Source organism: Bos indicus, chromosome 22 (assembly GCF_029378745.1).
Source record: "Bos indicus isolate NIAB-ARS_2022 breed Sahiwal x Tharparkar chromosome 22, NIAB-ARS_B.indTharparkar_mat_pri_1.0, whole genome shotgun sequence".
Lineage (NCBI taxonomy): Eukaryota > Metazoa > Chordata > Mammalia > Artiodactyla > Bovidae > Bos > Bos indicus.
Window position 1 is genome coordinate 24,922,469 of NC_091781.1, and position 25,965 is coordinate 24,948,433.

The 25,965-nt window shown below is 36.4% G+C and overlaps 1 protein-coding gene across 3 annotated transcripts in view; it reads right to left on the reverse strand.

The window, feature by feature from the left end:
* CNTN6 (contactin 6) overlaps window positions 1–25,965 on the reverse strand; it is a 321,367-nt gene that overhangs the window by 85,736 nt on the left and 209,666 nt on the right. For all 3 annotated transcript variants that reach the window (XM_070776311.1, XM_019984184.2, XM_019984185.2), the window contains exon 8: window positions 4,966–5,150. In XM_070776311.1, coding sequence (XP_070632412.1) covers window positions 4,966–5,150 — 185 coding nt within the window. The remainder of the gene's footprint in view (window positions 1–4,965; window positions 5,151–25,965) is intronic.

Genomic DNA, 25,965 nt, shown 5'->3' on the forward strand with positions numbered 1-25,965 from the left:
GAGCTAGTGGTAAAGAACCTGCCTACCAATGTAGGAGACATGAGATGTGGGTTCCATCCCTGGGTTGGGAAGATTCCCTGGAGGAGGGCATGGCAACCCACTCCAGTATTCTTGCCTGGAGAATTCCATGGACAGAGGAGCCTGGTGGGCTAGGGTCCATAGGTTCACAAAGAGTCAGACACAACTGAGCATGCAGAGATGATTGTTACCCATCCTCTGTGCATGTATAAGGAATCTCTATAACTGCCTGGCCAGGAAAGAAAGAGGAAACATTTATTCATTGGCTCTAGTCCATAGTCATTCAAGGGCAGTTCAGGTATTAACTGGAGAAGGCAATGGCACCCCACTCCAGTACTCTTGCCTAGAAAATCCCACAGACGGAGGAACCTGGTAGGCTGCAGTCCATGGGGTCCTGAAGAGTCGGACACGACTGAAAGACTTCACTTTCACTTTTCACTTTCACGCACTGGAGAAGGATATGGCAACCCACTCCAGTGTTCTTGCCTGGAGAATCCCAGGGACCGCGGAGCCTGATGGGCTGCCGTCTATGGGGTCGCACAGAGTCAGGCATGACTGACGTAACTTAGCAGCAGCAGCAGCAGGTATTAACTGTTAGAACGTTCAGGTTGTGTGTGCTTAAATTTTGAGTAGGTTCTAGAAGGGGCCAAAGAAAACTGGAGCAGGAAACAAAATGGCCTGTTGTGCCACCGGAGATAAGAGTCTGTCAGGCTACACCTGCAAAATACAGTGGCAGAGGAGGTCACTGCAGCACTGGTTGGAGCAAGTGGTACTGAGAGTCTTTGAAATGATGTACAAGTATATCTGACTTTCAAGGTTTCTCCGCTGTAATCTTGCACTAAAAGAGAAGTTCCTTCGGGGAGCTAGTCAAGGAAAACAAGAAATCATGATGTCCCATTGTGGTGAAAAGTAAGCCAAGATGAACTCCTGTGGAAACCAGGGGAACCTCCAGTTACAGAACACGCTTTTTACAACCTTGAGGGATAATGGATGACACCCCTTAGAAGAACTGAATGTATTGATTAAATGGAATCATGTTTCTATTTAATATTTTAAAATTTTATAGTTTGTAGATACTTGTTTAGAAATTGCCCTATTATACATTTGATCTGGGAGAAAAAATGAACACACACATAAAATCCACATAGCTTACAGGAGTTTCAGATATATATATATGGTTTGTTGCTTAGTGCAATAGCTATAACTTTAAGCTTTATTTATGTTTTTAATGTGTACATTTTTAGGATTCCAAAGAATAAACTTTTAAGTCTTCAACTACATGTAGGTCCAACTAAGTCAGAACTACCTGAAAAAAAAAAAAAAAAAAAACTTAGTATTTCAAGTCTACCATATAGGCTTGGGTATTGTTACTTATTTCACCCTGTCAATGGTCGTGTAAATCACTTAACTCCTCTGAATATGCTCCAGTATTTATAATGATAGTAATGCTTTATAAACATATTTTGGAGGTTGTGTATTTGTGCTCAGTCACTCAATCACGTCCAACTCTTTGTGACCCCATGGACTCTAGCCTGACAAGCTACTCCATCCATGGAATTTTCCAGGCAAGAATACTAGAGTGGGTTGCCAGAGGAGGACCTGATATAAATGGATAGAATTCTGAAGCTTAACTTAAGCATAGCAACATAATGGACTGAGAGTCTTGAAATTTTCGGGTATTTTTCGATTCTCGAGAAATTGAATCAATTCTCTTCTCCTTTGAAAATACGTGTGCTATGTTGCTTCAATTATGTCTGATTCTTTGCAGGCTTCTCTGTTGATGGGATTCTCCAGGCCAGAATATTGGAGTGGGATGCCATGCCCTCCTCCAGGAGATCTTCCCTGCTCAGAGTTTGAACCTGGGTCTCTTATCTCTCCTGCATTGGCAGGCAGATTCGTTTCCACTAGCACCACCTAGGAAGCCCTTTGGGAGCATATTGAAAACTAAATAGGTGAACAAGAAGCATTATTTTGTCTTATTGACCAATTACCCGTTATTCACCCTCAGAGACCATTTGTACTTCCTAAATGGCTAGTTTGATTGTGATAATAGGTCATGTGGGGCTGCCCTGGTAACTCAGTTGTAAAGAATCTGCCTGCAGTGCAGGAGACCCTGGTTCAATTCCTGAGTTGGGAAGATCCATTGGAAAAGGAATCCACTCCAGTATTCTTGGGCCTCCCTCATGGCTCAGCTGGTAAAGAATCCACCTGCAATGTGGGAGACCTGGGTTTGATCCCTGGTTTGGGAAGATCCCCTGGAGAAGGGAATGGCTACCCACTCCAGTATTCTGGCCTGGAGAATTCCATGGACTGTATAGTCCATGGAGTAGCAAAGAGTTTGATACGACGGAATGACTTTCACTTTCACTTCCATACATCTTGTGAATAGACTTAGATGACCAGGTTGAAGAGCTATGGTAGACTGGGCAGAATCTCATTTCAGAAGATTGTTCAAGGTTCTAATCTCAGATCTAGCAAACATTATTTGAGATCTTCTTCAATTCATCAAAGGTTAATTACCTATAATATCACTAAAAATTATTTCTACACTTTATTTCTATAAAAATTATGTGAATATTTGTAAAATCTTCTATGTAAGCTAGCAGTCGCTTTATTAATGTGAGAGAAAGTACTTTATTATGATTTCCAGTTTATAGAGACCTCAATTTTATGGTTAAGTTTTTTATCAATATATTTGTCCGTTTAGTAGAAAAATGACATACCTATTAGCCAAAGCTGGTGTAATATTGTGCTGCTCCTAAAAAAACTCCCAGTTACATCCTCACAATTTTATTTACAAAAGAATGCCAGAGTCCAGAGACTTTGGATTAAAAAATAGGAGCTATCAAAAGAATATGTGTATAAACTCAATTGACGGCTTCTGAAGTGGCTCAGTGGTAAAGAATCTGTGGGCCAATGAAGGAAATGCAAGAGAGAAGGGTTCGATCCCTGGATCAGGAAGACCCTGTGAGAAGGAAATGCCATCCACTCCAGTATTCTTCCTGGAGAATTCCATGGACAGAAGAGCCAGGCAGGCTACTGTCCATGGATTACAAAGAGTTGGACATGACTGTGTGACTGAGAACACATGTATAAACTTAATTAGCATACCTTCTAGGTAATTACCATACCTTAGACCTTTTAGTTATTGAAATATATGGTTTTTTTCCAATTACTTTATTATTGATTATAAATGTGTCACATAGAAACATGTCACACAGAAAATGACTTTTGGCCATGTATAAATACAGTTTTTAAAGTCCTCTAGTATAGAGGACATGGAACAACAGACTGGTTCCAAATAAGAAAAGGAGTACGTCAAGGCTGTATATTGTCACCCTGTTTATTTAAACTTATATGCAGAGTACATCATGAGAAATGCTGGGCTGGAAGAAGCACAAGCTGGAATCAAGATTGCCTGGGGAAATATCAATAACCTCAGATATGCAGATGATACCACCCTTATGGAAGAAAGTAAAGAGGAACTAAAAAGCCTCTTGATGAAAGTGAAAGTGGAGAGTGAAAAAGTTGGCTTAAAGCTCAACATTCAGAAAACTAAGATCAAGGCATGTGGTCCCATCACTTCATGGGAAATGGATGGAGAAACAGTGGAAACAGTGTCAGACTTTATTTTTTGGGGTTCCAAATTCACTGCAAATGGTGACTGCATCCATAAAATTAAAAAACACTTACTCATTGGAAGGAAAGTTATGACCAACCTAGATAGCATATTGAAAAGCAAAGACATTACTTTGCCAACAATAGGTCCATCTAGTCAAGGCTATGGTTTTCCCAGTGGTCATGTATGGATGTGAGAGTTGGACTGTGAAGAAGGCTGAGTGCTGAAGAATTGATGCTTTTGAACTGTTGTGTTGGAGAAGACTCTTGAGAGTCCCTTGGACTGCGAGGAGATCCAACCAGTCCATCCTAAAGGAGATCAGTCCTGGGTGTTCTCTGGAAGGAATGATGCTAAAGCTGAAACTCCAGTACTTTGGCCACCTCATATGAAGAGTTGACTCATTGGAAAAGACTCTGATGCTGGGAGGGATTGGGGGCAGGAGGAGAAGGGGACGACAGAGGATGAGATGGCTGGATGGCATCACTGACTCGATGGACGTGAGTCTGAGTGAACTCCGGGAGTTGGTGATGGACAGGGAGGCCTGGCGTGCTGCGCTTCATGGGGTCGCAAAGAGTCGGACACGACTGAGCGACTGAACTGAACTGAACTGAGTACAGAGGTGTTAAATATAGCTAAGTTAAGAGTATTTTAAAAGCCGCAAACATTTTGACAATCCTGAGGTATATTTTATGGTTTATTTGATGTCAAAAAAAAAGTGAACTTCATGCAAGTGTGTATTTTGGCCTAGAGGAAAGAAGGCACAAGGACAAACATTAGAAAATATATGTTTTTATCATCTCTCTTAAGTCCATGAAAGATTCTGATAACTGAGACAAATATATTTTTAAATGAAGTAATGAGTTTATTTTTCTCTTATCTACATATCTGTAGACAATCTTGGGAAACATAAACAAGTACTGAAAACTACTGTAAGTATTATACTTCTCCTGTCATTTTCTTCTTTTTAATTTCTGCTTGGGATTATCATTAAGATTGTCACAGGCTGCTGCTGAACATATTAAGGGAAATATATTGAATTCCATTTTACTTTGTGTTATAAACTTCTATGGCTTTTAACACGACACTGCTCATATTTCAAAGGAAACTTTGATAAACAATAACATGCATAGACTGTGCTGAAATTAAAGCCATATTTTAAAAATGGTCATTCCCATCGGCTAATCATTGAATTAAGCATCCTTACCTGGAAATGTGTCTTCTCTATTTCTCCTATGACACTTGCCCACAACATGCTAAACACTTTCACTATTCACTATGAAGGATATCACCAAATATTCCATATACTTTTTGAAATTCTATTAGCTCACCATAGAAAATGAGTTGACCCTTTGCAAGGTTTCTTCCTCGAAGGTTACTTGCAATACACTCATAGAAGCCTTCATCTTCCTGTTGAAAGTTCGGGATTTCAAGGATAGCTTGGGATTTGCTGTATTTGACTTTCCCCGGCAATGGGCTTCCATCCAACCTCCTCCAACTAATATCAGGGACGGGACTAAACAGTTACACCTCATTAGAATAGAAGATGGTTTAGTCTTTATGACAGCAGGATAAAATAAGAATTCCTTAAGCTTAACTCTCAAGGAAAAATATCAGTCAATCTACTACCTGTGACTAGTTTTCAGATTATGTAGTCATTCGCCATACACTCATCCAGCAATTTTAATAGTTTATTAAGTGCTTGCCATGAGCAAGTCACAGTAGTAAGATCAGGGAATAAATTGATGACTAAACATGTTTTCCCTCCTCATGTTGCTCACAGACTAGTGGGGAAAACAGACAATAAACACAATATAAAAATCAGATTTGTAAATTGCAATAACTGAAACAAAGGAAAGAGCATGCAGAGATAGTAACAGGATTGTATCAATTTAAATATGAAGGTCTGGAAATTCTGTGAGGATGTAACATTTAAGAGGAGGCAATTTCTTTCTGTAATTACAGATTCTAAGGCAAAAACTCAGATTCCTTTATAGCTAAATTGGTACTAATACGTAGTTGAAGACATTCATGACTGGTGAGCTAGATTATCAAGAGATCAGTACTATATAACAGACCCAAATGAACTGGGAGTATAGGATCTGCTATCCTCAAAAGAATGTATTATTTATACATGTTTTTAATGACATAAAAATCTTTGCATTGTACTTTGTCTCTTTTCAGAAAGAATGTGTAAACAATTCCTTTATTATAGGAATTTAGCTTAATATCTTATATGTAATATATTTCATCTGATTACCTTTTTAAGCAGCAAAAAAAAAAATACATTTTATAATATATGAATCTAAGTGTCAAACAATAGAGATGAATTTAGAAATTCATGGTTAAGAAGGCCTTACTTGTACAGATATAATAGAATGCAATGCAAATGTAGGCTATAAATAAAGTTCTAACCAGAAAATATTCCCTAATAAACTAATCATTTGAAAAATCAACCCCAATCTATTAGCACTAACATCTTCCTTTCTTATTTTCAAGTAATTTTTCATTCTTTTATAGATTTTCAAGTGGTTAAATAATTTCTGGTCTAAATGTTTTCAGCTTAATAATAGTAAAAATCATTTTGCAAAACCAAATTATAAACTTTGTAGAAGATGCAGGACTTTTTCCAAGTCCACAAAAATAATGCAGGAGAACCACCAATCATATACAAAGTGGTTGACAAATAAAGATCTATAGAATCTGAGCTGTAACAACCGCAGATAATTGGTGTTGATTCAGTAGAGGCTTCAAATAAAGCAACAAAATTGTGGAAGCCTCAAGAATTTTTCATTGGCCAACAATGAGGATCCTGATGTGCAAATCAAAGATATACACTGTGTAGAAAGTCATAAATGTGATCACACATATTTCACAGAAAGAATATTCACCAATCAATGTTTGATTTGTCTATTTTTCTCAGAATTAGCATACAGTGACAAATACAACTTGAATTTTAATTAAATACAAAAATAAAAAAATAATAATTTTAATAAGTTTTGTTTTTGTCCTTTGAAAAAGCCTTGACACTATAACTTTAGGTTGATATTTTAGTAAAACAGCATATTCCTGCCAACAAGTAACCTCAGGTAGCTAGTTTTCTTATTCACTCATTTTATTAAATACAGAGCTACAAGTTCTAAATAATTATTCTAAAACAAAGTTCTAAAAGAAAGTTTATTCACTGATAAAGAACTTCACCAAGTCTGAGGCAGTGTTATCCAATTTTCAAAAATACATACAGTGCGTATGTGAACATGAAAATTTAGTATCTACAGGTGGTGAGGATATAAATGCCTTTTATTTTCCTTTTTCTGCTTATCTCAATTTTTCCATTATTTTTCTACAGTAAGGATGTATGACCCTTATAATAGAAAAATTCTAAGAAAATGTATTTACAAAGAGAAAAATAAATAGAGGCTCTGATATTTATCTGAATCCATGATTCTTTATCTTTTTATGATAGTGTATCTCTGAGGTTTATGAAAAATACATGCAAAACATTCAACTAAAAAAGGTTTTAACCTAAAACATTAAGAAAAAAAAAATCAGTAAAGGCTGAATATTTTCCCATTGTTATATCATGTTCTTTATTTTAACTGTGAAGATAGGAGTCAATTTTTAACCTATTTATCTAAATCTCTGAACCAGTAATTGAACAGTATACTTTAATTACAATACCAACAGTAAGGGACCTTTAAATACTTCTCAGTATGGTACTTCTATATAGCCATTAGACAGACATAAAAATGATATTCTGTGAAAGTGGCATGTAAGACCAAAAACTGAGCAGTATAATCCTTGTGAAAAATCATGACTGTGAAATATATTTTAAGAACAATGCTTTATAGGGTCAGAACTATACTAGAAGGCAAAAAAATGTAAAGCAGACATGAGACTGAAGAGATATTTAAGCTTCTCACTTAAAGAACATCCTCTAGATAGATGCTTGTTTTTCTTACCTCAGTTATGTTTAGAGTGATACACCTTGCCTAATAAACCACTCAACTATGGAGAAAGTTGTAAGTTTCAGTGTACTGGTTTCTAACATAAGAGTTTCCAATTTTGAAGAAGGATTTAAGAATTAGACTCCTGTATTCTCAGTCTGCATTGGACATGTGTTTGTTTTTGTGTGTGCATTTTAATTTTCTTTGGGAAACCCAGTGCATCCTATCTTTAGTCCATCTGATTTGAATTGGATGGACTGCACCTCTGGGGACTTCCCAGGTGGCTCAGTGGTAATGAGTCTGCCTGTCAATGCAGGAGACATGTTAAGTTTTTTTATCCCTTAACATTCAATGTTAAGTTTTTTTATCCCTGGATTGGGAAGATCCCCTAGAACAGGAAATGGCAACCCACCCCAGTATTCTTGGCTAGAAAATTCTATCAACAGAGGAGCATGACAGGTTGTACAGTCTATGAGACTGCAAAGAGTCAGACACAGCTAAGCATGCATACGTGCACATCTGGATGCAAGAGTGAGCACAAAACTCAGGTCTTACCATTAGAAACTGGTGTATTGTGGCCACCATTGTGGGTCAACTATGGTAACTAAGACATCACAATCAGAAACAAGTAGATCAATTCTGGAACTGCCTTTGAAAGAGCTATTAAAAACAGGATCTTTTGTCGCTAGGTTTTCTCAGATGTTGGATGTATACTTGGCACTTCTAGGCAACAATTTCCAACAAAATGGAGACACTGTGTTTGAAAACCAAAGCTAACATAAAGAAAGGTAACTTGGAATTCTTCACATGCCTATATTAAAGCGTGTCAATGCCAAAAAAGAAACCTCAAATATATCTGTTAAGCAATAGTCATTTTTTTTGCCTTATGCCTGTTTGCGTAGTTTTCCTGCTACTTTCATTTTTAAAAAGACTTGAGAAATGGGCTGAATGCCTGGGTTAAAAAGCTGTTAAGATATTTTCTATCTGTGTGATTGAATTGTATGACATGGTATTAGCAGATTTCTTTAGGATATTATATATATTTTTTAAATTTTATTTTATTTTTAAACTTTACAATATTGTATTAGTTTTGCCAAATATCGAAATGAATCCGCCACAGGTATACCTGTGTTCCCCATCCTGAACCCTCCTCCCTCCTCCCTCCCCATACCCTCCCTCTGGGTCGTCCCAGTGCACCAGCCCCAAGCATCCAGTATCGTGCATCTAACCTGAACTGGCAACTTGTTTCATACATGATATTATACCTGTTTCAATGTAAAAATCTCCCCACCCTCTTCAGAGCAACTAAACTATCAAAAATAGTCACTAAAACATTTATTTTTTTTTTAATTGAGTCTTATCAAGTGCATTTTATGGCTGCATTTCTTGTTAAAATTTCTAATGGGAGAAAAATCAAATTTTATATGATTTTGCAGATACTAATTCAATGTTAAGTTTTTTTTTTTTTTTTCAGATTTGTTATGTCACTACAAAATATGAATGTCAGGAGCCTCCTGATTACTACTGATCATGTGAGCTGTAGTGTCAGGGAGAATAACTGTAAAGCATAGATTACATAAAAATGCACGTTCGTTTTAATGAAAAGTTCCCATTTAGTCTGGGCACGTCTTATGAAGACAGTAAATGATGTAAATGTTGTAGATTTTAAAAGAACGAATCACGTGACAGTGGTGACTTATGTTTTATTGGTACAAAATAAGGATTATAGTCAGGGAGACAGCATGTCTCTGAGGAACTGTTCCAAAGAGGTAGGCGGAAAGATCAGTATATATGTGATTTTGGTGAAGGGAGAGTATGTTCAGTAAAGCACATACTTTTTGCAAAAGGCTTTTGCTAGTCATGAGGAGCAGTCATCATCATGATGAATTTTAGGGCTTTTCTAGATATCAGAGGATATAAGAATTGGGCTCATAAAATCAGCTCCTGAAAATATCTAACTATCTGAAGACCTGTTCTGCCAGTTTTTCCCAGAGCACAGGTTACCTCGTTTCTGCTCTCTGCCCTGAACTCCTTTCAGGGGATGTTGAAAGTCAGTAGCTACAGCAACACATTATTTAATCCTTATAGAGGCAGATGGCAAGTGCCAAAGGCAAGTGCCAATTAGTAGTTAACAATTAATTGCTTTAGATTTCACACCCTCTCTCTTTTCTGAAGCCATCCCAAGTGGACGGTGTGTGGGAAGAACTAAAGTCAACAAAAGATGAAATTATATTAGTAGTGAGTTCAATTTCAAATGTAAGCTAAATTTTCCAAGATATACCATTCTATGTAAGCAATGAAATACTAATACTGGTACTACTGTTAATAGCAAAGCTATTAGAATACTATATAGAGAGTACAGAGCAGAGTGTAATTCTTAAACTTACCAGCTATATTGTATTGTACATTTATAACATAAATTTTCTCATTTATTAGAATAGGGCTTGCTGTCCTAGTCACTCAGTCACGTCCAACTCTTTGCAACCCCATGGACTGTAGCCTGCCAGACTCCTATACACATGGGGATTCTCTAGGCCAGAATACTGGAGTGGGTTGCCATGCCCTCTTTCAGGGGATCTTCCCAACCCAGGGATCAAACCCAGATCTCCCTCACTGCAGGCAGATTCTTTACTGTCTGAGCCACCAGGGAAGCCCAAGAATACAGGGTGGGTAGCCTATCCCTTCTCCAGTATATCTTCTCAACGCAGGAATTTAACCAGGGTCTCCTGCTTTGCAGGCAGAATCTTTACCTGCTGAGCTACTCAGGAAGCCGAGAATAGGGCTTAATACTAGTATATACTTCACAGGATTATAGTGAAGATTAAATGGTATTAATATAATACATTTCACACATTTAACACCATCGAAAACACATTAAACAGTATTTTTGTGTTAATGACTTTAAAAATAATTTTAAATTATTATTGTTATCATTTCAAGATAAGAATCCTAGCTTATGTTTATTTGTTTTCTATTCTCCTTTAAGAACTCTGTATGACTAGGCATTTAACATAAACTGATTTATGAATCATGCATAAACTAAAATCAGATCTCCATACTGTACATGAAATGGGTGCACAAACATGCATATATGTCTCTAGAAGTAAATGTCTTGCTTCTGCCTGTTTGATAGACTGACTGCTAAGGAGATAATACCTCTGATCATAGCCATCACGTTCCTTTCCTTATCATGAGAGCAGGGATCTTGCAAGTGAGCTATAGCATGTTTGTTGTAAAATACTTTTATTTTTAGCTTGACAAATCATCTAAGACCATTGTGGTATGGAGGAAAGTAATTAGACAACTTTCACCAAAGAGGAAAAAAAATGCATTGTGAGAAAGCTAAGCATTTATTTATGAATAGTAATAACCATTAATTGAGTGCTTACTATGTACCAGGCTTGTGACAGATGGTGTCCATATGTCATCTCAGTTTAATATTCAGCTGGAAGCTGTTAACAATCCTAATTACCTTTTTGAAATGGTACTCACGTTTAGACAGGTAATTTCTGCTAAATTATTACCTGCCAATTCTCTTCCACTTAGAGTTCCAGTACAGGCTAATTTATTGTGATCCACCTTCCAATTCTGAGTTGCCACCCATTCAGTTATTAGCACTAGTAGACTCCTTTTCCTTCTGTGGCTTCAACATTCTTTTTAAGACCTATCTAGCTTATCTATATTGATGATATCAGTGATGCAGTATTCCCTGGCAGTTCATTTTAATTTAAAATAAGTGGTCTATTTAAAATCCAAAGTTAGTATATTAATGTATGAAGAGTTCAGTGGAACAAGGAGATCTTTGAAGGGTCTTCAGAATGAGGATTCTTATTAAATCACTTGAAGCTTTGCCATTAAAGGGTTAAGTCAAAATGCATGGTACCACCATCATCCTGTAACTTCAGGTATCAGCCATTTCTGGTAAAATTTCCCTTTCAGCTCCAAATCCACCCCCTCCACACACACTTTTTTTTTTTTTAATCTTTACAAATGTGGTCAGACTCTAGCTTGAATACAAATCTCAGTAAAGAAAACCAGTTTGAAGTAACTCTCTCATTCAAAGTTTCCTCACAGCACAAATGAGACACTCATGAACTGTGTACTTCAGAAAACTTTACAGTAGCCTTTTCTTATTTTGTATCTATATTTTCCTGCAACATGAGCCTGCACAGTTCTAAAAGACTGCTGCTGCTGCTGCTGCTAAGTCGCTTCAGTCGTGTCCGACTCTGTGCGACCCCATAGACTGCAGCCCACCAGGCCCCGCTGTCCCTGGGATTCTTCAGGAAAGAACACTGGAGTGGGTTGCCATTTCCTCTTCCAATGCATGAAAGTGAAAAGTGAAAGTGAAGTCGCTCAGTCGTATCCGACTCTTAGCGACCCCATGGACTGCAGCCTACCAGGCTCCTCTATCCATGGGATTTTCCAGGCAAGAGTACTGGAGTGGGGTGCCATTACTAGGTCATAAAAGCAAATTTTCTTTCTCCTTCCTTCCTTTCCTCCCTTTTTCTCTCTCTTTCCTTCTTTCTCTCTGCTTCTCTTTCTTCCTTACTTATTTCCTTTCCCTCTCTCTTTTTCTTTCTTCCCTCTCCCTTTTATTTATCTTTCTTCCCTCTTCCTCTGGTTGTGTGCTTCTTAAATAAGCATTGCCATGAGGACTTTTACTTCTTACTCTCTTGTCATCGTGCTTTTACAGAGTGAGCATCCTATTAATTTTATCTGGAGACAGAGAATGTATTTGTTAACCATCCGTCCTAATTCAACCTGAATTGGAAGTTAAATTAAAGCTCTTCACACACTTATAGAAACTCTGCTTCACTTCTATACTTTTACCCCATAAATAGAATTTTCATTACTAGTGCTATTTGAGAAAGCTTATATTTTTCCCTTGGATTTCTTAAACCTCATTATCCACAGCTTAAATCCAGGCTATACCAAGTTTTAAGTAGAAACTGGTACAGAGAACCAGTTTCCTAAGATGCTTATATTTGGGATTATTCTTAACTTGAACCTCATTTCAAAAAATCCTGTCTGTGGCCATTTTTAATCGAAGAGTGGGAAGCAGAATGACAAAACCAGCACAGAGTGCCTCTGTTCAATTTTCAGACTGTTCAACTAGCTGCTTTCATTTCCTCAACTTGAAATATTCATACAAAGAGCTTGGGATATAAGATTGTCCTATGGGGATACAATATGGATAAATTCATGAGTTCTGTAGCAAAGCAATCTCACTATTATGGAAAAAAGGATATTTTTTTCTTTTTTCTCTGTGTGATCTAAATGTAGTCATGATCCTGTTCTCCTGGTCAGTGTCTATACCAGGTTTCCCTCGGGGGACAAAACATTATCCCCCGAAATGTGCATGCATTTTTCTGGTATTTGACACTACACTTGTTGCAGCCAGGTGAAAAGCCCACAGATAGTTTGGTCTTAATAGCAGTGGTAGCAAAACAGTACTTGCATGTAGGACACAGGCAAGTTTTGTGTAAATGAGTGCAAATTACCTCACATCTCTGAACCTCAGCTTTCTCCTTATAACTAGAGATAGCAATGGGTACATAAAAGGCTGCTTGAAAGGATAAAATGCGGATATATATTATGAGAATAAATTCTGAAATATAAAGTTAGAACCTATAATAAAGTTTGCTAGATTGTCTCAGTACTATGATCATCCACACAGGGATAGTAAGATTCTATTGTCCCAAGTCCCTAAGACTTTTATGGCCACTTTCTACTCCACAGTGTAAGCACTAATTGGTACATGAAACGTAAAACAGGAGCCCATAATTTCAAGGTATATTAGGGCTGAAAATAACACTGTACATAGCAGGAAAAAAAAAAAGAAAGAAAACTATCCCTTGGTCGATAGCATCTCCATAATGTTTTATGAATACATAATATTAATCCTAAACAAATATTTCACCAAGTATATGAGTGCTATGTTGCCCTACAGGAGAGGAAATTATACTTTGGTCAAGGTAGGTTCTGGAGGCTCACGTTCCTTCAAAATTATGTTGAGAGTTAGAATTCCTTAGAAATTATAGGGCTTGACTTTAGCTCAGCTCATAATCATAAATGTTCACCTAAAGAAATTAAGGAGACATTACATATGGTTGGTTATATTTAATCATTCTATTATTAATATAGCTAACATTTATTGATCACATTCTACACCAGGCATTGTGCTAAGTGCTTCACTGAAACTATATGATAATATCTTAAGACACAAGACTATTGCTATTAACATTTTGTAGATAAGGAGATTGGGAATAGAATAGGTTGGTAACAGGCCCAATATCACACAGTGAATTACAAAAAAAAAAAAAAAGATTTGAACTAAAGTCTCTTTCCATAGTGATTGAGCTCTAAACTACCATGCTTTGCTGCTTCTGCATGAGCTAAACAGCTACAGCATGAAAATCATCTTTTTGGTCAATATATTGTTGTTTAGAAATATATACCTTACCTAATTAACTAATGTATTTTATAATCAGGGGGTAGAGATTCTTTTGTCCGGGGGCCAGAAGATGAAATCAGAGTTGTTTTTGTTTTAACATATTGAGATGCCTCCATATTCCAATAAAATTTCTAGAGATGGGTTCCAAGGTTAACAGGAAAAATGGAAGTAACTTCTTTTCCTTCAGTTCAGTTCCAACTTGGATTTGAAATCTTTCTCTTCTGCAATTGCCAGTTACTTAAAAAGTAAGATTTCTAAGTCTGCTGAGAAAGGTGATGGTAGACTGAGATGGAAAGGATAAAGAGTTACTTGCAGAAATATATATATATTCTGCTTGGATGATTTTTAGGGCCTTTAGATTAATTTGATTTTTGAAACAGCAATGTAAAAATCCAATTTTGGCTTTTGAAATAGAAAAAAAAAAAGTGAAAGGAATGTCTGACTTTTTGGAATCAGTATGTAAGATCAAAAGAGACCCAACTTGTAATTTGGTCCATTTGAAAATGGACCCTCTGCAGTTGTTCTCGAGGAGAATTTGCCAAGACATATCAGAAACTTTAGCTTTTACATTCCTGTTATTTAATAATTTAATTTTCTAAAATTATACTGAAGAGGTTTGCATGCAGATGGACAAAATACAGCTCCAAGAATATTCATTTCATCATTATTTATGATAAAAAAATGTAAACAAAATAGAAGGAAAATAAATGTCCACAGAAGATATTAAGAAGAGGTGGCAAGAATAAGCAGAAGAAATGTACAAAAAAAGATCTTCAAGACCCAGATAATCATGAAGGTGTGATCACTCCCACTCACCTAGAGCTGGACATCCTGGAATGTGAAGTCAGGTGGGCCTTAGGAAGCATCACTACGAACAAAGCTAGTGGAAGCGATGGAATTCCAGTTGAGTGATTTCAAATTCTAAAGGATGATGCTGTGAAAGTGCTGCACTCAATATGCCAGCAAATTTGGAAAACTCAGCAGTGGCCACAGGACTGGAAAAGGTCAGTTTTCATTCCAATCCCAAAGAAAGGCAATGCCAAATAATGCTCAAACTACCGCACAATTGCACTCATCTCACACGCTAGTAAAGTAATGCTCAAAATTCTCCAAGCCAAGCTTAGCAATATGTGAACCATGAACTTCCTGATATTCAAGCTGGTTTTAGAGAAGGCAGAAGAACCACAGATCAAATTGCCAGCATCCATTGGATCATTGAAAAAGCAAGAGAGTTCCAGAAAAACATCTATTTCTGCTTTATTGACTATGCCAAAGCCTTTGACTGTGTGGATCACCACAAACTGTGGAAAATTCTTCAAGAGATGAGAATACCAGACCACCTGACCTGCCTCTTGAGAAACCTGTATGCAGGTCAGGAAGCAACAGTTAGAACTGGACATGGAACAACAGACTGGTTCCAAATAGGAAAAGGAGTACATCAAGGCTGTATATTTTCACCCTGCTTATTTAACTTATATGCAGAGTACATCATGAGAAATGCTGGGCTGGAAGAAGCACAAGCTGGAATCAAGATTGCCGGGAGAAATATCAATAACCTCAGATATGCAGATGACACCACCCTCATGGCAGAAAGTGAAGAAGAACTAAAGAGCCTCTTGATGAAAGTGAAAGTGGAGAGTGAAAAAGTTGGCTTAAAGCTCAACATTCAGAAAACTAAGATTATGGCATCTGGTCCCATCATTTCATGGAAAATAGATGGGGAAACAGTGTCAGACTTTATTTTTCTGGGCTCCAAAATCACCGTGGATGGTGATTGTAGCCATGAAGTTAAAAGACACTTGTTCCTTGGAAGGAAAGTTCTGACCAACCTAGACAGCATATTAAAAAGTAGAAACATTACTTTGCCAACAAAGGTCCGTCTAATCAAGGCTATGGTTTTTCCAGTAGTCATGTATGGATGTGAGAGTTCTACTATAAAGAAAGCTGAGTGCTGAAGAATTGATGCTTTTGAACTGTGGTGTTGGAGAAGACTCTTGAGAGTCCCTTGGACTGCAAGGAGATCCAACCAGTCCATCCTAAAGGAGATCAGTCCTGGGTGTTCTTTGGAGAGACTGATGTTGAAGCTGAAACTCCAATACTTTGGCCACCTGAAGCAGAGAGCTGACTCATTTGAAAAGACTCTGATGCTGGGAAAGATTGAGGGCAGGAAGAGAAGGGGATGACAGAGGATGAGATGGTTGGATGGGATCACTGACACAATAGACATGGGTTTGGGTAGACTCCGGGAGTTGGTGATGGACAGGGGGGCCTGGCATGCTGTGGTTCATGGGGTCACAAAGAGTCAGACACAACCGAATGACTGAACTAAACTGAAAATCCACCAGTAAGAGACTGGCTGAAAATACACATTTGAATGCCCCACTGTCATTCCATATGAAGGTACAGAAAATGGTTTAATCGGAAATGTATTCATAATATATACTTTTAAAGATTTTTAAAAGTGTTTTACAAAGAATATGCTGAAATGATTTGAGTATGAAAAGAAAGCAGTATTGGATTATAACCCCAAAGTGAAATAAATATCCACTATGTGATACTGATATAAATAAAAGATTGAATAAATTGATAAACGAGGATAGAGAAGTGAAAAATCTCCCATGAGGAAGAATTCTAAATAAATTACATAGGTTCACACCTTAGAAGAAGTAAATCATGACCTTTTACTCATTAGATATGAACCATATACTTTGACCCTTCCAAAGACTCAATAATGGAAAAAGAGAAAAATGAGTAGGTTTACAGTGGAGAACACTGACAAAACTTCTTCTGCCAAGTGATGAAGGCCAGCATTAGCAGCCATAGATCATATTGATAGAGTAATAACCTTGATATGATGGGTGAAAATGGCACTTTACTTTTGTGGTCTTTTTGCTCAAAACCCATAACCTCAGGTTAAAGTTAAGGAAAACAGCAGACAAATTCCAGTAGAGGGTCATCCCACAATAAAAGTGACCACTACTCCTCAAAACTCTCAGGGTTATCAAAAACAATAACTGTCTGAGACATTGTTAATTATAGCCAAGAAGACCCCAGGGAGACAAGAAAACTCAATATGGTACCTGGGATAGAATGTTAGAATTAAAAAGGATATCGAGTAAAACCAAGAAAATTTGAATTAAGTATGGCTTTAGTTAATAAAGACATATTTGTGTTTGTTCATTATTTGTAACATAAGTACCATCTTAATTTAAAGTATTAATAATAGGAAAACTGTGTGGTATTATATGGGATTTTACCATACTGTCAGCTGACTTTTCTGTTCTAAAGCCATTATTTTAAAATTTTGGGGGGAAAGGGGTATTAATGAAGTAGGAGAGAAAGAGGCAAGAATCTTCTATTTCTCAGAGACACACAAAAAAATTCCTTCAAAAAAAGTCTCTTATTAGTTCTACCAAAGAAATTGAGAGTAACTCTTTCCAGTCTCAGTTTAAAAAGGAGTAACCTGGAGCGAAGATAATCAGGCAAGTTCCCAGAGAGAGTATTCTTGAATCTTCCTTCATTGAACGTTTGTAAGGAAAGAACAGATTCTAGGGAGAAAAAAAAAATGTGTGATCCATATTGTTATATCAATCCTATTTTCAGTAGCCTTCGAACTCCCTGGGGTCTTTCTATTATCTTTATATCCCCAGGGCCTAGCCCAGCATCTGCTGTCAGAATTCCTCCTGACTGAGTGAAGACATAAAGGAATTAACTACTGAATAAGATATTCAATGCATATTTACTAAGTTAATAGATACTGGAGCTTAATTTGCCAAGTGAGTGAATGAGGGGATGTCAATAATCCTCATCAAGAATAAATACGTTATTTTAAAATGCTAAATCCATTGTTTTGAGCAAGTCCTTGAGGATTGTATTAGCAAAGAAATATAATGCAGAAATCCCTTCTCTCCATCCTGTGTATTCCTTTTTACCTTCTCAGTCAAAGCACCACTGACAATTACAGTACCACAGTTTATTAATTGTTATTATGTATTGATTGCCTATTATAAGCTAGGGATTATGATAAGGGAGTGGTGAAGTTTACAATTATTTAAGCATCTGCCCGCAATGCGGGAGACCCGGGTTCAATCCCTGGGTTGGGAAGATCCCCTGGAGAAGCAAATGGCAACCCACTCCAGTACTCTTGCCTGGAAAATTCCACGGACTGAGGAGCCTGGTAGGCTACAGTCCATGGGGTCACAAAGAGTTGGACACAACTGAGTGACTTCACTTTCACTTTCACTTTACATTAATCCTATTCTCTCTATAGTCCACCTGCCTATCTATCTATTCATCCATCTAGTTTTTGCCTTTGTTTTACAGATAGGAAACTGATCCTAGTGGTCCAGCTATTGACAGGGGAAAGAAAAGGAAGATAGCACTAAGTCGTGTTCAACTCTTGCGATCCCATAAACTGTAGCCTACCAGGTTTTTCTCTCCATGGGATTCTCCAGACAAGAATACTGGAGTGGGTTGTCATTTCCTTCTCCAGGGGAACTTGACAGGGGGACTGAGTATTTAAACCCTGATCTCTTCAAAGCCTATACACTTTCTAGAACACCATGTTTCCTTGAAATGTTAGTGAATCCACTGATAAAACTTTCAGCCCTATGATGAATGTGTGTTTATGTGTTCCTTTGTTGAGGATTGCTGTCTTTCAGTTTTTCAAAGATTGGCTTGAATGCTTGTCAGTTCTCATATTTGCATGGAATTTACCATATCATCTCATGCAAACCAATAGAAAATCATGATAAAATACAAAGCAGTTAGAAAGAATCTGAAGAGTACCTTCAGTATACTACATTGTGGGACAAAAAGGACAGGCTATTCATAGGAAAATAATTTACTCTCTATCCATTTAACTTAATGAGGAAATGTTTTATTTTTTTTTTTTTTCTTTCTCTTTTTAAAAAAAATTTATTTATTTATTGGAGGCTAATTACTTTACAATATTGTATTGGTTTTGCCATACATTGACATGGATCCACCATGGGTGTACATGTGTTCCTGACATTCAAATGGGAAATTTTTAAGATGTCTCTCTGAATTTTTTTAAAGCAAGTGTTAAAATCCTGAAAACCCTGAATTCACCTAGATGAATATTAACATATTATTGGCCAGAGATGTATTAATACCGCAGGCATTAGTTTCTGCTAAAAACTAATAATGTGTTAAAATGCTACTGTCATTCTGAGCATCCTGAGCAATCTTTCTGTGGTATGCTCTTCAGTGATGTCCAGTGATGAACAGTGATGTTCAGATATGTGTAAAAGAAAGCAAAGTCAAATAGCTGCTCTTTCATCTGAAAGTTCTGAAATGGATAACAATATCTTGGTGAGACTTCATATTTACTGTTTAACATTAATAGCTAAGCTGGGGTATCTTTTCCTTCATAAATTAGAAAAAAATGAATAAGATATACCTGTATACATAAATATCATTGTCTATACATAAATATAGCCCTCTGTGTGAAGGCTTCATAACACATAGGAACGTTGAGTAAAGCGACTAATTTTATTTGCATTCCAGAGCATTGACAGCAAAGTTATTAAGAAAAAAAAGAGAAAAGTATATATGTTTGGTTGTTTATGAGAGTGTTAGAAGAGTTATGATTATATCAGTTTAACTTCTTTACTAAGAATAAAGGCATATATTTTCTTGAAAGGAGACACAGAGATCTATCAGTAAATCATACTATATTTGAATAGCACCTATCCAAGGAGTTTCTCAGGGTATTTCACAATACAATTAATTTGCAGCTTAGATAATTAAGAGTCTGCCATGTTAAACAAATGAGACAAAACTGAGAATTGAAAGCTGTGATCATGTCAGCTCTGAAACTCCAACATAGAAAGTGAGATACATGTCCCCAAAGTCATAATAATTAAAGTTCAAGCAGGTATCTGAAGTTTTGTCTCAATTATTCTATATTCACATTAGCCCATGGTGGTTTAAGATAGTTAGGGTCTTTGAGTAAACACTCTAGCCAGCCTTCCATAGATCTCATTCTCCACACTCTCTGCCTGCATGACTGCAGTAGCCCCCTAGGTTGTTGGTATGTGTTCTGTATTCTTCCTAAACATCTATCCTAGATTTTTATAAATAGTAGCTATTACCATTGCCACATATAAACCAGTGGGGTGTATTCTCCGCAATGGCCCTGATTGATTTTTAGAGAGAGTTTTTTCTTCTCATTCAAAAATAATGAATTTTGAAAAGGTTATCTTTTGAATTATCAAAAACTTTAATATATAAAATTAAACTTGTTATTTGCTGCAATATTAGTAATTGCAGAGTACTATCCATAATTTTACTATCCATAATTACTATCCCTAATGAAATATCCATAATTTCATTCTCAGATAACATCTTTTTTACCTTTTTGCTGAAAATTTTCAAGCCTTTTAAAGGAAAACATTTACAGAACTGAGGGCTAACTGCATCTGCACATGGAGAATTAATTTGTATATTAAAAAGATAATTTGATGTAAGTATCAAATGGCTAAAAGCATGAGTTTTGGAGTCAGAATCAATGATTTTTAATTTGAATTGCAAATTTAAAACTTATATATATCAATTATTTCATCTCTCAAACTTCACCTTTTTACTTTCAAAATTAGCCTTAAAAAAAAAAAATCTGGAATTTAGCACTGTTGGATTAACTGGACCTGCATTTACTCTCCTGCCAGAAACCATTAGAAAACTGGACAAATATAATGGGAAACAAACCTGATTCCAGGGAAGTAACATTGGGCAGCATAAAACTATGATCCCTAAAGGATGGGAAATGTACGAAGTAAGCCATGGATATCCCAGGTTTTTACCTCCAGGCACTTTCCAGAACACTGAATGAAGAAGCAAGCATAAATAAGACAAGACTACATTCATCACTGAGTTAGGAGACACAAGGTGCCTGAAGTGGCTGGGATTGCAGAGCAGAGTATCAGAGACAATGGGACTAGAAAAAGAAAGTGCTCCAGAAATCTGCATAAGAATGAGAAATGAGGCTGGGCAAAGAACAATTTTCAGGGCACAAACAGGGCTAAAAGATGTTAGAGTTCTAACATGCTAGAGAAGAGAGATAGTAAACATTTAGAGCATTTGATAGGAAGAAACATCTTAGAAATAAACTAGCCTTAGACTAACATCTACTCCATACTCAAGGAAGTTTAAAAATAAGCTACAGAAAGGTCAAGCAGATTCACTACAACTTAATTCCTATCAATAAAATCCAATACTTGAAAAAATACACAACAATCCAGCTTTTAACAACATAATATTTATTATATCTCTAATTAAATTAAATTATTAGATAGCCTGAAAAGCATAAAAAAATAGGAATCATGATTAAAAGCAAAAACAGTCAACAGAAACAGATCCATAAATTATTGAGATTTTAAACTTAGCTAACACGGACATTCATATATCAATAGGTCTTCTGAATAAATAGCTAGGGGTTATAGGTAAAGAAACTGCAGACCTCAATCTCTAATTAAGAGAGTCTCTAGGGAAACCTGAAGATAACGGAAAACAGAAAGAAAAACAAGAGGGAGTTTCAGCCTCTGAAACCACAGCTATGGCAAACAGTAAACACAGCCTAACTCCTTGCCAGATAAACATAGAAGTTTACACTAAAATCCAGAGTAAAATCACTTACTTTTACCTATTACATCCTACTAGGTTTTTAACAACAACAAAAATATATAAAAGGCCAGTTAAAATGTACACTCTGCAGAGAAAAGCAAACAGTGGAACCAAACTCAAATACGGCAAATATTTTTAAATTATCACATTGGGAATTTGAAACTATTAAAATTAATATGTTAAGGGCTCTAATGGAAAAAGCAGACAGCATGAAAGAACAGAGGATTGATGTAGCAGGAAAACAAAAGAAATTCTAAGAAAGGATCAAAAGGAAGAGATAGATATAAAAACACTGTAATGTAAATGAGAATGTCTTTGATAGGTTTACCAGTAGACTGAGCATGAGGAAAGAGTAAGTGAATGAGAAGAAATGTCAATGGAAAAATCCCAAATTAAAATGTGAAGAGAAAGAAAGAAAGAATGGAATATCCAGGAACTGGGGGAACTACAAATGGTGAAACAGATGTCTAATGGGAACACCAGAAGGAGAGCAAAGAGAGAAATGAACAGAATAAATATTTGAAGTAAGAATGACTGGAAATTTTCCAAAATTAGTGACAGTTACCAAACCACAGACCTAGGAAGCTCAGAGGCCAATTAGCAAGATAAATTCCAAAATAATCTGCCCATTCAAGAGAAGGAATATTCCCAGGATAAAGGGAATTATTTCCTAGCTACTTAGGAAATATTTCCACAAATATTTCATGAAAACCAGTCTGTATTTCAGGAACTGTTTAAAGTCCTTTAAAAAAAATGGTGAATATGATGTGGGAATGACTTATGTTATTTTGTGTGTGTGTGTGTGTGTGTGTTCCTCTTTCTCATTCACCTACTAATTTCCTTACCCCCCCTCTACTTCAACTCCTTTCTCATTAACTAAAATATATAAACCTTAGTTTAATGAATGTATAATTTATAGCATAAACAGTAGTCAGTAATTAGTTAGCAAAAGTGTTTAGAAACATTGATGTATAGAACAGTCTTTTGGACTCTGTGGGAGAGGGAGAGGGTGGGATGATTTGGGAGAATGGCATTGAAGTATGTATAATATCATATATGAAATGAGTCGCCAGTCCAGGTTTGATGCACGATACTGGATGCTTGGGGCTGGTGCACTGGGATGACCCAGAGGGATGGTACGGGGAGGGAGGAGGGAGGAGGGAGGAAGGTTCAGGTTGGGGAACACGTGTATACCTGTGGCGGATTCATGTTGATGTATGGCAAAACCAATACAATATTGTAAAGTTAAATAAAATAAAATTAAAAACAAAAAACATTGTTGATAAGAGAAAGAACTCTTGATTTTATTCCTCACTGAACCAATTAGCTTTTTCAGTTTGGGGTGTATCCAACTTACTACAGAGAAGTGTTGTACCTCAGAAGGTGAATGAGGAGATTTAAAAGGATTTGTGCAAAGCAGTCGCAACATTGTTTGGAACATATTGGTTTGAAAAAAATATAACAAAATCAAGTATTGCATGCAATATTTTTATAAAGAGTTGTCAGAGAACATGATTTATAATTATCATTCAATAGTTTGTAAAACACTTGGCAATAGACCTGCAAATAGATATTTATCATTTAAAAGAGGGGTTGATTTTGCTCTTTTCAGATTGTTAATTATGTTTATCAATTAATTAATTTTCTAGGGAGTGCATTGTTTGTGTGTATGTTAATGCTGCAAATTCAGAAAAGTCAGTAGAGTATTTGGTAAATGTCCACTGCAGAGGGCACAGGCAGTAAAAAGTCTTTTTTGTTAGTAGCTAACATTTTCAGGAGAAGGCAATGGCAACCCACTCCAGCACTCTTGCCTGGCAAATCCCACGGACGGAGGAGCCTGGTAGGCTGCAGTCCATGGGGTCGCTAGGAGTTGGACAGGACTGAGCGACTTCACTTTCATGCACTGGAGAAGGCAATGGCAACCCACTCCAGTGTTCTTGCCTGGAGAATCCCAGGGACGGGAGAGCCTGGTGGGCTGCCGTCTCTGGGGTCGCACAGAGTCCGACACGAATGAAGCGACTTAGCAGCAGCAGCTAACATTTGCATAATATTTTCCAAATATATAAAGGATTTTCATCTACATTCTGTTCATCTGAAGAAATGAAAACTATGTCTGCACTTCAGTTACACAGAATACATGTTTCTTACGCAGAACGTTTTAACACTACCATTATGTCCTTGTGGATGCTTCAGACTTTCCATTTTAACACTGAGGCATTTCAATTCCATTTTAACAATAGCTTTGATAAATATAATCTCAACAATGATTAACTTTGTCAGATAAAATGTTATGGGACATACTCCACTAAATCAATTATTTCCTTGACGATTTTCTAAGAGGTACAGTGAAGCAATTCTCATCATTTTCCCATTCTTCCTTAATTTTATTTCATGTGCATCAGCTCTTTTATATACAAACTTAACAATGAACATACACTTTATCATTGAGGGATTTTTATTTTGTACATCATATTTGCCATATTTTTACATATCTTTACACTGTAATCTTCAAAACAATACAGGAGATAGATATCATTTTAATCTTTTTTGCATGAGGATATGGAAATTCATAACAGTTAAGAAGGATGCTTGTCGATTGTTAGACAACTCTTGAGAAAATTGAGAGTTCAATCTGCCTCCTCTAACTTGGAGAGCAGTTATCTTAACCATTTACTCAAAAGTTTCTAAGTTCAGAATTTAAAATCAGGTGAGACTAAATTTTAAGTGTCCTTTCTTTCTTATCAAAAGCATGAAGCTGAACCAGTTACTTATATCCTTTGATCCTCATCATCTTCCTCAAATATAAAAAAAATATGAGGTACCCTGCACAACTAAGAGGATTAGGCATATCATATAAATTCTTAGCTATAAATGATTAGCACATGAAATTTATTTACATGAGATTCTTGAGAACTAGCATCAATCTTTTTCATTTATTAATTATGTGAGTATTTTTTAAATTACAGTAACTATATTTCCTGATGCTAAACATGATAGAATAAACTATTAATATTCTTTTCAGATACTATTTTTCATTGGTTTTCTTTTATAAATAAATCAACAAATTTTCAAAGTATTTTGCTGTTATTTTATGGTGTTTTATATACTTTAATTTCTGAGAAAGCTTGAAAATGGTGAAAGTTCATCATATCTTTCAAGGCAAATAAACAAAAACTGACAAAACTCCCAATTGTCAGTCTCTTAAAATAATTTAAACAATCTATAATTATTTATTGAACAAATACTATGGGGCCAGATGTGTAAAATTCAACAGTCCATGAGCTGAGAATTTCCAGGTATTCAAGCTAGATTTAGAAAAGGCAGAGGAACCAGAGATCAAATTGCCAACATCCATTGGATCATAGAAAAAGCAAGAGAATTCCAGAAAAACATCTACTTCTGCTTTATTGACTACACTAAGCTTTTGACTGTGTGGATCACAACAAACTGTGGAAAATTCTTATAGAGATGGGAATACCAGACCACCTTCCTTGCTCTTGAGAATTCTGTATGCAGGTCAAAAAGAAACAGTTAGAACTCGACATGGAACAATGGACTGGTTTCAAATTTGGAAAGGAGTACATTAAGACTGTGTATTGTCACCCTGCTTATTTAATTTTTAATGCAGAGAACATGATGCAAAATACTGGGGGGTTGGATGAAGCTCAAGCTGAAATCAAGATTGCTGGGAGAAATATCAATAACCTCAGACATGCAGATGACACCATCCTTATGGCAAAAAGTGAAGAACTAAAGAGCCTCTTGATGAAAGTAAAAGAGGAGAGTTAAAAATCTGGCTTAAAATTCAACACTCAAAAATGAAGATCATGGCAACTGGTCTCATCATTTCATGGCAAATAGATGGGGAAACAATGGAAACAGAGGCAGACTTTATTTTGGGGGGCTCCAAAATCACTGCAGATGGTGACTGCAACCTTGAAATCAAAAGATGCTTGCTCCTTGGGAGAAAAGCTATGACCAACCTAGACAGCACATTAAGAAGCAGAGACGCTACTTTGCCAACAGAGGTCCATCTAGTCAAAGCTATGGTTTTTCCAGTAGTCGTGTATGGATGTTCAACCATGAAGAAAGGTGAACACTGAAGAACTGATGCTTTTGCACTCTGTGTTTTTGGAGAAGACTCTTGAGAGTCTCTTGAAGTGTAAGGAGACCAAACCAGTTATCCTAGAGGATATCCTGAATATTCATTGGAAGGACTGATGCTGAAGCTGAAATTCCAATACTTTGGCCACCTGATGCGAAGAACGGACTCATTAGAAAAGACC